The sequence below is a fragment of the Ammospiza nelsoni genome, chromosome 5 (assembly GCF_027579445.1).
Source record: "Ammospiza nelsoni isolate bAmmNel1 chromosome 5, bAmmNel1.pri, whole genome shotgun sequence".
NCBI classification, from domain to species: Eukaryota; Metazoa; Chordata; class Aves; order Passeriformes; family Passerellidae; genus Ammospiza; species Ammospiza nelsoni.
The window spans coordinates 35,312,334-35,325,006 of NC_080637.1; the positions used below are offsets into that span (position 1 = coordinate 35,312,334).

The 12,673-nt window shown below is 39.6% G+C and overlaps 1 protein-coding gene across 5 annotated transcripts in view; it reads right to left on the reverse strand.

The window, feature by feature from the left end:
* The window catches only part of PTPRB (protein tyrosine phosphatase receptor type B), a 62,717-nt gene that overhangs the window by 25,206 nt on the left and 24,838 nt on the right, over window positions 1-12,673 (reverse strand). For 4 of the 5 annotated variants that reach the window (XM_059472812.1, XM_059472813.1, XM_059472815.1 and 1 more), the window contains 7 exons: window positions 10,278-10,547; window positions 8,218-8,478; window positions 5,828-6,094; window positions 4,228-4,491; window positions 2,925-3,188; window positions 1,722-1,985; window positions 828-1,091 (listed from right to left, as the gene is read on the reverse strand). In XM_059472812.1, the coding sequence (XP_059328795.1) occupies window positions 828-1,091; window positions 1,722-1,985; window positions 2,925-3,188; window positions 4,228-4,491; window positions 5,828-6,094; window positions 8,218-8,478; window positions 10,278-10,547 (1,854 nt within the window). The remainder of the gene's footprint in view (window positions 1-827; window positions 1,092-1,721; window positions 1,986-2,924; window positions 3,189-4,227; window positions 4,492-5,827; window positions 6,095-8,217; window positions 8,479-10,277; window positions 10,548-12,673) is intronic. The other variant, XM_059472814.1, reaches the window with a different exon arrangement.

Here is a 12,673-nt window from a genome sequence, read left to right on the forward strand (position 1 = left end):
ACAAATCTGAATAAAGTAATTAACAGAACATAACTCTATATATTTTCAGGTTCACTTGTGGGAAAACAAATGTCTCTGCATATGTTTATGCAAACAACTAATTCCTAGACATAAATTCAAACAGATGAAGTTACAGAGTTATGAAGTTACAGATATCATGGATATCTGAACCGGGAATGGAGAAGCAACAGATATATACAGACTATCATGAAAAGATGGAGAAGGAGAGTGAAATGAGCTGACTGAAACAGTTAAGAAAGGAATATGAAAAATAAAGAAGTGGTAAATTGGTGCAAAATAGTAGCCCAAAATAGAAAATGTTAGCCAGCAGCTGCTGCACAAAAGTCAAGGCCATAGATAACAAATGCAAGTGCTAAAGAGAGAGGATACATTAAAAACAAGGTATTGCATTGTTTTGTATGTTCTGACACCCTGGACACTGGGGCAATATGTTGTCTAACAAGCCTTGACCATGCAATAGGCTCGGCTAGGACACAATAATTGCCTACATGGAGTGGATGTATGTGTCAGATGGGTACAGGCATAGGAAATGAGAGGGGTGGAACTGCATTCATCCTATGAAGGAAGAGACTGGGCTGGACTAGAATTCCATGCACATTCATCCAGGTAAAGCTACTGAAATGACACATCTCACTGGTATTAACAGACCTATGCCAACATCATGACTCATGCTTTGAGATAAAAACTACCCAGGAATGTACCCATGCCCTATGGTACATTCATAAACATTATAAAACATTATCAAACAAGGGTCAGTCTCTGGGAAGATAAAATACAACTTTCTCGTTGTCTCAAGAAAAACATACTTGTTCTCCCAAAAGCAGCTAAGCTGTTGTGCAAGGTGCCACTGTTAGATCGCACCACCACCCGGTACTGCTCCCCAGGTTCCAACTTGTGAAACATGTGCTCAGAGATGTGTTTGGAGACACTCTGAGAATCAAGTTGATGGCTTTGTTGAAATATAGTCACTGTGTAGGAATCAACATCTCCACCTCCAGGGGTCCAGCTCACTTTCAGACTGTTTGTCATGCCATTAGGTGACACATGAATGTTTCGGACCTTGCTTGGAACTGGAAAAAAACAGGGAACAAAAAGGCACCTGCTCACAAATTTCCTGTTTGACTCAGGCTTCCTAATTTCTACCTATTTTATGGCCACAAAGAAGTGACTCAAAAGAGAAAGATCATTTACAGGTACAAATAATGTCATTCATGGGTAAACACAAGTAAAGTTGTAAACATTTGTGTGGGATTATTAGAAACACAGTTCTATGTATAATCTCCCTCTTGTCCATGTGATGTCTTAAAATCACCTCAAAAAATGAAGGCTCTTTAGGTACCCTCAGTTAGTAATTTCTCCATCATTATCTCAATCATTCACTTCAGGTAGGTAAATAGAGGTGTAAAATAACTAAGTGATTTAACTAGAGACACTAAGCAAACAACTGGCATGCATGGGAATAGCAGAAACCTAAATGCTGACATCTCAATACAAATCAGATTGTCTTCCAACAATCAAGCGTTAGTAAATGCGACACTTTTTTATTAAGCATGGGTGTTGGCTAGTGTGATTTTCAATGACATCTGCTGTCTCTGAGCCAGTGTTACATAAGCTTGAATATAATCATGGCTCACCCTTGATTTTGAGTGGTTCATTCTAGAAAAGCCTAAACATATTTTAAATACCACATTATCTCTTACTTGTCAGGCCTTCTATGAAAGTAGCACGCTGTGCATCTCCACTGATGGTCAAAACAAGAATTTTGTATAGACGTCCTGGAGTCAGAGCTGTGAACCAATACTCCTCAATGGTGTTCCCAAGGAAAATGGGTGGGAAGATCTTCATATCATTGAAGAGGAGCTGAATCTCATACTTATCAACATCCCCCTCAGCCTTTGACCATGTTACCTGCAGATCTTCTGTGCTTCTGTTACTAAGAGTCAGTTCCTTCACTGACTCCGGCACTGAAGAAGTAAGAAGAAAAATGGGAAACTTCTCAGTACTTACTAACAGATCACAGCAAAAAGCTAGCAGCTCTGAAGTCATCCTTCTGAGCTACAATTCTTCATGTAGTTCCCTTGAGAAAGCAGTAGATTGCACTTATTTGGGTGGTTTACACCCCATCTAACACTGGAAGGTCCATTTCAGAACAGATGTCCACAATTTATCAGCATAAAAATAATAAATACATAATAATGGAGCCTGCAGGGAGTTCACCTAGCCAACAAAAACTGAGTAAGATCTGCATGTACAACAAAGACAGAGAAAAGAGGCCTGAGCTAGTGCCAAGTCAAGGCAATCCATCTGTGTGATGCAGCACCACAATCCAGTTTCCAACTTGTGCCAGACACAGGTGAGTTATTTTTGCCCTATGCTACATCTTTGTTAATAAACTGAGTTTCTCAGCATGGCTTCTTAACTCACATATGGTGCAAGGTGAAGATTGCACCCAGATCCCTGCTGGCTCCCAGCTAGCCACCTTACCTCTCTTGCCCCATGCTCTCCAATTCCAGCGCCTGGGGTAGTTTGAATAGACTGAGGTCTAGTCTATCTTCTGTCCTATATATTTCCATGACCAGAGAAAACCGTTCAGTACATTCTGGCATAATTTAATGATAAATACTAAGCTTATGTGGAAAACTGTACAACTGTTTTTTTTTGCTTTTAATGTTTCAAGATTAGCTTTCCAATTTAACAGACCAGGTCTCTCCCTTTTTGTTTGTTTGTAACTTAAACACTGGTAATAAACTAAATACTGCTTTCTTGTATTATTTGAAATAATACACATTCAAAGAGTCACAGTCAACATTTTATGTTAAAAACCATATGAGATTTTTGTTCCTGGGTATGGTAAATAAAAATACCCTGGGTTGTCTCAGAATGTTTCCAGGGTGCTTACTTACTTGTTCTGCCATAGACTCTTTCACTAGTTTCGTATTTCCCACTCCTTGTGCTGACCGTGACACTGTACTGCCTCCCTGGGACCAGACTGGTGAACACACATTCATTTTCATCCTTTGGGACACTTCTTGTTTGGATGAAATCATTGTTGTTCCTGATGGTCACTTCATAATTATCAAAATATCCAGATGCATGTAACCAAGACACCTTCAAGTAGTCACTTCTGGCTGAATTGCTGACAGTGAGTCCCTGGACACTTGAAGGGACTGAAAGAATAAAAAAAAAAGCAGAAATTTCCAGAAGTTACCAGAGTTGTGGCAGAGACCTGCATTTGTGGTAGTTACTAGACTTTTGTGAGGAAGTTGCAAAAACCCAACAATTTTTTAAAGTAATTTAAGTAATAAAGTTTAAGTAATTTTAAGTAATTTAAGTAATTTTAAGTAATAAAGTAGTATCTGCACTTTCCAGGTTGCTTTACATCTTATGACAATAAAATGGTTTGCCTTTCTAATTTTTGGTCTTATGGAACTTGCTCCATTTTTGTAAGTGTAGTGAGTTCCGCAGACAAACACTGATCCAAAATTTGGTTCTTGTCCTTTTGTGGCTGTTCCTTGGATTTTCACTTAGATCACGAGAAGACTAAAATTGCACTAACTTGATACTCTTTGCTATTTTAACACCCCTTACAATCTTTCATTTGTTCTACTGGTCTACCAAGTGTAAAGTTTTAGTTTTTTCCACTTTTGAGAAAGTTTTAAAAGGTTCTCCATCACTACTGCATCCTTTTCTGAGATTTCTCTATTCTTGTTATAATATCCTTGAAAATTGCATGACCAAAACCATAGATGTATGTTACATTACCAAAACCAATTGACATGGATGTTACTCATTATTTTGACATGTCACTAATATTTTACTAATTAGCCTATCCTTTTCTGTTCTTTCAGTGCCTGAGTAACTTTCTGAGGAGATGCTCTGCAGGATATACTTGAAGGGCCACATAGAGGCATTAAGGGCAGGACAACACATTTGAGCCAAAATTGACACATTATTTCTGTTGACTCATAAGGACTGACATTACCTTCATTCATGCTAAGGCATTTTTGCATGAAATAAAGGAGCAACAGGGGCACAAGAATAAAACTAGGTCCATAAAGCCGTAATTTTATGGTTTGCCCCTCCAATCCCTAGTCATCCATCCCAGTTTGGTCAGATATTGATAAATCATTGGTAATGGCTATACATCAGCCATTACCAACATAAAAATGGTTACAGTGACTGTACTTGCCCAGAGCCTCTCTTTACCTGTTCGTTCCTGGCTGAGGGAATGGTTTTCATACTTTCCACTCTTGGTGGTTATCATCACATCGTAAAGTGTCCCAGGAGTAAGGCTGCTGAAGGAGCATTCACTGAATGATTTGGAAATGGTGAGAGTCTGAACAATCTTGTCATCATGAGAGAGTGTTACCAAATAACTGTCTACATCTCCAGAAGCTGGCAGCCAAGAAACACTGAGGTAGTCACTCCGACCTGAGTTATTTACTGTTACTCCAGTCACACTGGAAGGAACTGTGCAATACAGAGGAAAAAAGCAAACAAAAAAATGCATTTACTAGCCAATTCTTATTGTTGTGAGTATCCCTGTAATGCCATCCCCTGCAAAATAAGAAGTCTGGGACTCCTGAGAAGTTCTGCACTGACTGCCTCTCAGCAACATTCATCTCCTTTTTTAAATACAGTGGAGGAAATTGTCCTTGGTGGCCCGATCCCAGCACTTCTAAAATTCTAGAAGCTGAGTTATCCTATCAAATTGCCATTCCTGAGTAACGGCAATAACTGGTGAGGCTGGTAAGAGGCTGAGGCCCACAGCTGAATGTTTCATTTCCAGTGGGTTTTCTGACGCCTAGTGGACAAAACATGAATGTCACTTGTTTTTCAAGCCAGCAAGGTGAGCTCAAAGGCTTCACATTGCCAGTACTATCATCACTCAGGTACAAAATTCAGTTTTTACAGGGACAGAACTTAGACATAATGAACTTCCAAATTTTAAACGGACTCTGCTGCACTGAACTTACTTGTCTCAGCAGAGGGGCTGGCTAACAGCTGGCAGAGTCAACACCCCCCCCCCCCCCCCGCCTCCCACCACCTCCCTGCTGTTACAAAATAACTACTCTACTTTAAGCCTTTTGGTATTATTCTACTCCATTTTTTTTCAGGCTTGTTTGCCTTTTCACCTGAAAATAGTGGTTTTCAAGGAGAACATTGCAGAAAACTGCAAAATGCCTTTGCCAAATTCACATAATGGGTAAAATTGCACTATGTTGCCAAATTTTCCCTCTAAATATCCAGAGAACTAGTATTACATTTCATGACTCTTTAAACCTAAAGAATTTGATGCAACAGTAAATCTTGTTTATGAAGTACAGAAGGATCTCATAATAACTAATTAGCCCTGGTGGACATTCTTTGATGCTGGATTAAAGAAAAAGAATGAGTTGTGAGAAACTGAGACACAAATTCACCCTATGGGTGAATCACCAACCTTTAGGCAGGTTCTTGGCACACATAAGTAAGGAGCAATCATACTACACCACCACCACATAGCCAATGGAACAAGAAAGTCCCTTCCAAGGAGTGATTTGCCCAGAAAGTTGTTCATTACTCTCGGGGCATATTTTTGTCTTTGTTACAGAGTGATCCTGCTGTACAGTTCCCACTGCAGTGAGAGCAGTTAGCTCTCTAAAGCTATATTTACACAAATCTGCACAGCCAGTGTGCACATATTGGAGCTGTACGGATGAAACTCCTGTTTTTCTGAATTCTCAGTGTAGTGGCTTAAACACAAGACCACTCTCTTAGATGAATTCAACTATCAAAAAGCGTGCTGGAGTGCTTTCTTTTTTACCTGTTCTTTCCTCTGCAATTGTTTGCCTTGAAGATATCCCTCCACTGACAGTGGTGACAACAACTGAATAGAGTCCTCCAGGTTTCAGGGCATAGAAATTGTATCTGTTAGTTTCACTGGGAACAGTTTCATTTTTAATGACAACATTCTCATGAATCAGTAGCACTTGGTATGAGTCTACATCTCCCAATGCTCTTGTCCAGTTGGTGAACAAGCTGTTGGTTGATCCCTGACTTGACACAGTCAGACCTGTCACTTGGGCTGGCACTGGAAAGGAAATCGTCATACTGTTACTGAGGAGAAACAAAATAAAACAAAACAGAATCCCCCAAAGAACGCAAGTTTAGTCACACTGAGGAAGTGCATCAAAAGAACATTCCAATTTGCAGCCAGACTCAACAGGACTAAAAATACTTTAACTGGGGACTGCTTCCTGTCTGGGATGTGGTCTATGGGAAACTAACTAAGACACAGAAAGTCTTTCAGCCTTTAGCACAACTTTTCTCAGACAGATGAAAATTATTCAAGATCCAGGAACTGAAAGAGATGGCATTTTATAAATACCATTAAATAAAAGCCATCCATTTAGGAAATCATTCAGGGTTTTTGCTGACTACTTCAAATATAGTCTGTGCATTTAATTTTCCCTTTCCTCTCCCATTCCCAATCTTTAATTTCTAATAAATGGCAAACTTGTTTGAAGAATACCTCAGGCACAGTCATCTATGCTGTGTCAGACCCTTTAATTTTGAGGATAATGGAAATGCATGGTTATGGTTTAACTCTTTATGCAAGAAGATCTGCAGGATAACAACTTTTACAGCATCAAAAGATGAATTGTTAAACAAACATAACATTTATCTAAGCATAAGCTCATGAACTTAGCAAGACCAAAAAGGATCAAGAAATAACAAAGGAATGTAATATGTAGCACAAATTTCACCCCCAATCCTCTTTTTTAATTTGGTTTGACAATATTTGGTCAAAGCAAGGAAATACAATTACTTCTAAAGATTTCTTTTTACATGACCAAGCACAACTGAAATAAAGAAGACTCTAACTTTATAAAATGTGAATGCACTCTTCCACTCTTGTTTTTTATCAGCCTTTTTGCACACATAGTACTGGTTTAGTAATCATTAACAAAAGCTAGAAAGTTAGGCACAAAGCTGAAGAAAAAGCAAAGTTGATAAAAAACTCAGTCAAAAATCCTTCCAGTTTTATAATGTTCTCATAATATAGTTAGCTCCAACAAGACACTAAAATGCCATATTTCTGTGCTAAATGCTCACTTCAGTGCTCTTTGCAAGTAAGACCTACTTCTGTCATGTTTACAGCAATATTTTTAAGCCTACTAAGCTGTCCTGCTGCAAGGAAGATTCAGAGGTTTGGAACACTTATTAAAACCTGTGTTCTAGCTAAATAATGTTTGCTCTTTATAACTCACTTTGAATGTAATATTGACACACTATCAGTGCCTGATGTGTTTTCAAGCATTGACTCATACTAGTGAAGTGGGACCTTTATGGCTGAATAGGTCCCCTAAAGGGGTATAAGTCAGATGGAAGTGAAATTCCAGTTATCTAATAACATAACAGGAAAAGTATAAGCTAAACTTCTCAGGCCTTGGAAGGAGTTATAAAATTTAAGTAAGGACCACCATCAACCCTAGGAATGCTTCGATTCAAACACAAGCAGCTTATTTTTCCCTGTGCTGTGCAAGGCCAGAGCTACATTTTAAAACTTTACTTGCACTGGAGAATGTTTAAGTCAGTGCTTTAGCAGAGTAAAGCAACTTGCATGGTTTAAAACTTGCACGTGTGCACAAAATCAGCACCCTGCAGGGGGTAAGCATGGGACCTTCCTTGTGACACAGTCAGCATCCTCAGTAACAAACACATATTCTGAAATCAGAAGAGCAAAAAGATTAGAAACACATCTTCAAGTTCACATATGTGACCTTGTGTCGGTCAACCTTGGAATGTTCCCCCTAAAGTAACATTTTCCTGTGTGGTGATGTTTCTCTTTTTCCTAGATGATGGATGCTTTGCATCAAGGAAGTGACCCTCCTGAAAATACACAATGAAAATGGCTCTTCTTAAATGGAATCTTGTGCTAATGTAGATTGACTAGATATGACATAATATTTCAGAAAACTGTTCTGCCAGGAATTACACATCTATTTTCCAAAAGTCTTAAATAAATACAGCAAGATAACTGACAGTCAGAAATTAGAGACTCAGACATGTAACTTTTTTACTGAGGAAACAAACATAAGATCAAGACTTTTGAGATTTAGACACCAAGTTAATTAAGTCCACTGCAAAGCAAAAAGAAAATTGTTAATGGTTGACAGAAGTAAAGATTAAAACAGTTCGACAAGATGATACCTGTTCTTCCTTCTACTGAAGTCCAGTTGCTTAAAGTCCCACTAATGGTAGTGATGATTGCTGTATATTTCCTTCCAGGTATCAAGTCAGTGAAAGTGAATTCCTTAGCTTCTTTTGCAAGTCCTTTTTTTACAATAGGGAGCTCACTGACTTCCAGGGAAACCACATAGCTGTCCCATTCTGCAACAGGGGTCATCCACATGACACTAAGTGAAGTTTCATTAGCATGCTTCACACGGAGCTGGAGAACAGGCTCTGGAGCTGGAAAAGCACACAGATATAACAACAAGAACAAAACTATGTGGTGAACACACATGCCCTATCTCAAGCTGTTGTAAGAAATGTGTTCTGTAAGACAGAAATGTGACAGCAGCAGAGTATCTGCAATCAAGAGGAGATTCTTTACCTTTTTCTAGGAAGCCATTCTTATAAATCTAGTATTTGTGCCCCTCTTCCAGTAAAGGACTGTTAGCAGCAGACTTCAGCAATGCACTATGGCTATAATGCTTAGGTTTAAACTTACACCAGGATATATATTTTAGTGCAAATGGAAGTGCAGGGAAGTCAGCAAACTTCCTCTTGAACTCTGGGCACCGAACAGGGATATAAGACATTTGTACTATAAATCAGACCTACAACAACGTAGGTCTGACAAACAAGGATGCAAATTATAAGGTCAGAGTGACATTGATTTTGCATTGATTTATACCTAAGTCAAGCTGAGAGACACTTCAAACTCACAGGGGCATAAAAGAAAGAATCTGATCAGTGAATTTCTCTGTGTGTTCATGTGTGTCTGTGCCTGCATACCCAGCAAGCATGTCTTGCCCAATATAGTCCCTGATCTGATTTTGTCTCTGCCACATTGAAAAAAAACTCACTTTCCAAGTCTGTGGGTTAATGTCAGAGAAAACTGAGTCACAACAGGGCCTAATACCTGTACTTCATAAAAGACACATTATGCACCTCACTGTGGATCAAACAGTCATGATATACCCACTGCTGGATATTATTAAATGGACCATGTTCTAATCACAGAATTGCTTAGGTTGGAAAAGACCTCTAAATCCAACTCTTAATCACTTAGCTGAGTCAATTAAAAGTAACACCATAAAGTTAAATTACTTGCAACATATGTCAAAGTAAGGAAGATGAGACTGTATCTTGCTCTGATCAAGTTTGCTACAAGTCAGAGAAAGCTTCAGTTCTGTAGCTTCTACTGGTCTTGCTCTTGTGCAAAATTAACAAAATTAAGTTCTTGGGGAATGACAGGTAAGGGTATAGTAGAAAAGGCAGGCCCCAGGAAGGGTGAGGATAAAGTAGAATGGCACTCCCCTATCTGACATTTTTCAGTCAAGTTAGCCTTGTGCCTTGCCTGTTATCCCTACTCTAAGTCTTCCTTTCCTCTGAATTGCACTTATTCTGCATTCACTGAGCAGAAATTCTAACAATTATATAAGAATTATTTTTTAAGATTGAAGCAAATCAGATGTGGCTTTGACTAATACACTGCAAAAGAATTCCACTCATGTCCCTGCAGGGTATATGGATTTCCTTTGGAAACAAAGACTAACCCATTTTCTTTATGAAGCACAAAAACAAGAACTGAGGTGTTAAAGGACAGCCATACTAAGATACACCTTCACCATATGGTTAATATTCTTTACACAGACTGGCAAGGAAATATACTGATGAACAATACAGTAAGGCCTAGAGTGCTTTCTTTAACACCTTTATAGGGTGCCCTACAATCAGCTATAAAATATAGCACTGAAATGAACATGTAATGTGACACCTGAGTCATGACAGAATCATTATATAGTTCCCATAGCTTTCACTAACAAAACATTTACTACAAACGTAATCCCGAAAGTTTTCACAGAACTGCTAAAATTATCTCTGTAGTTTACAAAGGAAGCTCCTTTTTACTGAATTAACAGTGAATTAATTAATTAATTCACTGTTAATTCAAAATTAATTGGTGGATTCCCAAGTACTCTTCCATTGCTCACAGAGCTGAACACTTTGCACTCTCACAGTGCCTGGCCAAGCATGCTGACCTGTTCTTCCCGTGCAACTCGTCTTGCTCTGCAAATCGCCGCTCTCCACAATGACTTCCACGCCGTACTCCCTCCCTGGGATGAGGCCCGCATCACGGATGAGGTACTCGGTGCTGTCCTTGCCGAGGGTGGCGTTGAGCATCAGCGCTGAGCGGTTCCACAGGAGCAGGTGGTACCTCTCCCAGTCTCCCGCAGGGGGCACCCAGGTCACTCGCAGAGACCGCGGCCAGCCGCTAGCGCCGGCCTGCAGCTCCAAAACTTTCTGGGGAACTGGAGAAGGAGAAAAAGCAATTCTGAAGTGGGGTATTTCTGGTGAGATGTAAATGTACTGGCAAAACCTGTCTCACAGCACAGCTATTGTACGAGCACTTGGACTAGCTAGAGCAATGTGAGTTAGCTTGTTGCAAAGGTTGGCTTTCATTTTAAAGACAATTTTTACTCTTCCTCACAAAAACCACTCACTTATTTTCCTGCTGGTTTCTGACATCTGCCCATCAGAAATGGGCAACCCATCTTAGGGCACCCCTGTACACTTCTTGGATGCCCCTTGCAGTTTTCAGTCAGGTTCCCTGTTGTTTCCTGCACTTAAGCTCACTTACAAATTATCGGTTTTTCACTGCTAACATTCAAACTTCAATCTCTATCAGCCCAAGATACCAGCAGCAGAAATGCAAAGCCTAATGGCTTCTTTCACAGAAATAGCTTCTTCCACCTTGTATGCCCTAATTCCTCCCAACTGTAAAAGGCACTGAGGTTAAGACACTGGTCTATTAAAGCATCCACTCCATCCTGTCCTGTACTTCAAGGATCCTGAATTTACAAGCCTGACCTTCTCCTGACTAACTGTATGCTCCTGCAGGTCACACTGGACCACTGAAGATTTCTGATTTTCATGGAATAATTAAATATTAGCCAGACCAAGCAGAGATTAGAGGACAGATGCAGACCCTGAGGACAGGATACCTGTAAGCTTCATACTAAGATACTCAGAGATCAGCACTGGAGCCCTGAGACCATCCACAAGTATTAGCTACATAACTACAAGGCTAGCATCATGTTCTTATGCTTTATCTAGCTTAGTTAATATTTAATTGATCAGTAGGATCAATTAGTAGCAGAGGATTGAAGCCTCTTTACTAGCATCACAAAATACTCACCAGTTTCACTTCCCATGGGCATAGCTGGCTATCAGACCTAGAACTCCCATATGCCAGTGAATATGGGAAATGTGTTTCAATTTCTGAGTGAATGGATAAAAGCACACAGTGTATTATTAGGAAGCACAGATGAACTTACATCACAACAGATAAAGTTCAGCCTTGTCAGGCTGACTGGACATCATTATACCCTAATGGCACAAAGTTTCAGTCTCTGAGATGTCTGTATTTCTTACTACGACATACAGCCTGGTTCTGCTGCACCCTCTCAATACACAGCAATGTGTATTATGTTCTTGGGGACCTTGCTCTCTCTATGAATTACAGAGGGACCCTGAGAGCCTAATCCCTTCAGCATCTGTAGACCTGTCAGTCTTCACGTAGGAATTTATCTCTGCTCCACAGAGCTTCTGCTGCAGTGACTGTTTTCAAAGCTCTTGATGTCTGTGGTAAAGGAAGGAATTGCTTATGATCAGCATCCTTGGAAATAGGATTTGTAATCCCAAACTTTGAAAGCATGGGGTCTAGGTCACAAAGCTGGGGATCAGTGCTGTTAAATGAGGTCCTGAAGTTCTCCCTTTAGATTGAAATGGTAATCTTAAAGGACTTTAATGGTAGGCTAAACAAACAAAACAGACATGCATATAAACCAGTCCAGCTTTGTACCTTCTGGACATGAAAGACTTCTAGGGCTCTTCCAGCCTGCACTGAGAATGTGGTATCAGCCAGGTATGTCAAGGATGTGATTTTCACATGAGATGTTTAATTGTAGACAATGGATATGTACTAAAACAAATAATCTGCTCTCCTACACACATTTTCTCCCTTTGGGCTCTGAGTCTACTAGAAATTTATGTATGCATTCTTCACTGAGTTTGACCTTATTTTTTACCATCTAACTTTTGCTCAGGCTAGGCTGGTGTGGAAGAGTTGACACACCTCTAGGGTCAGTAATGCTGTAGGAGAATGATGAAGGATTTTTCAGGTTCAGAACTCATACAAAAGATACCTGAAAGAAAATTATTACTTCTGAAAGAACATAAAAAACTCATAACTCAGCTCTATCTCAGCTGCCACATGCCTTTGTTAATCCACACTGTTTATAGTAAAGAAATCTGGGACGTAATCTTTTTCAGTTTCTAGATTTGTTTGGAAGAAGGAACAAGACTAGACCTTGCAAAATTACTTTAAAGACTGTTAATAATTTGACTACATGCGCACTTCCCCATAATGTAAATC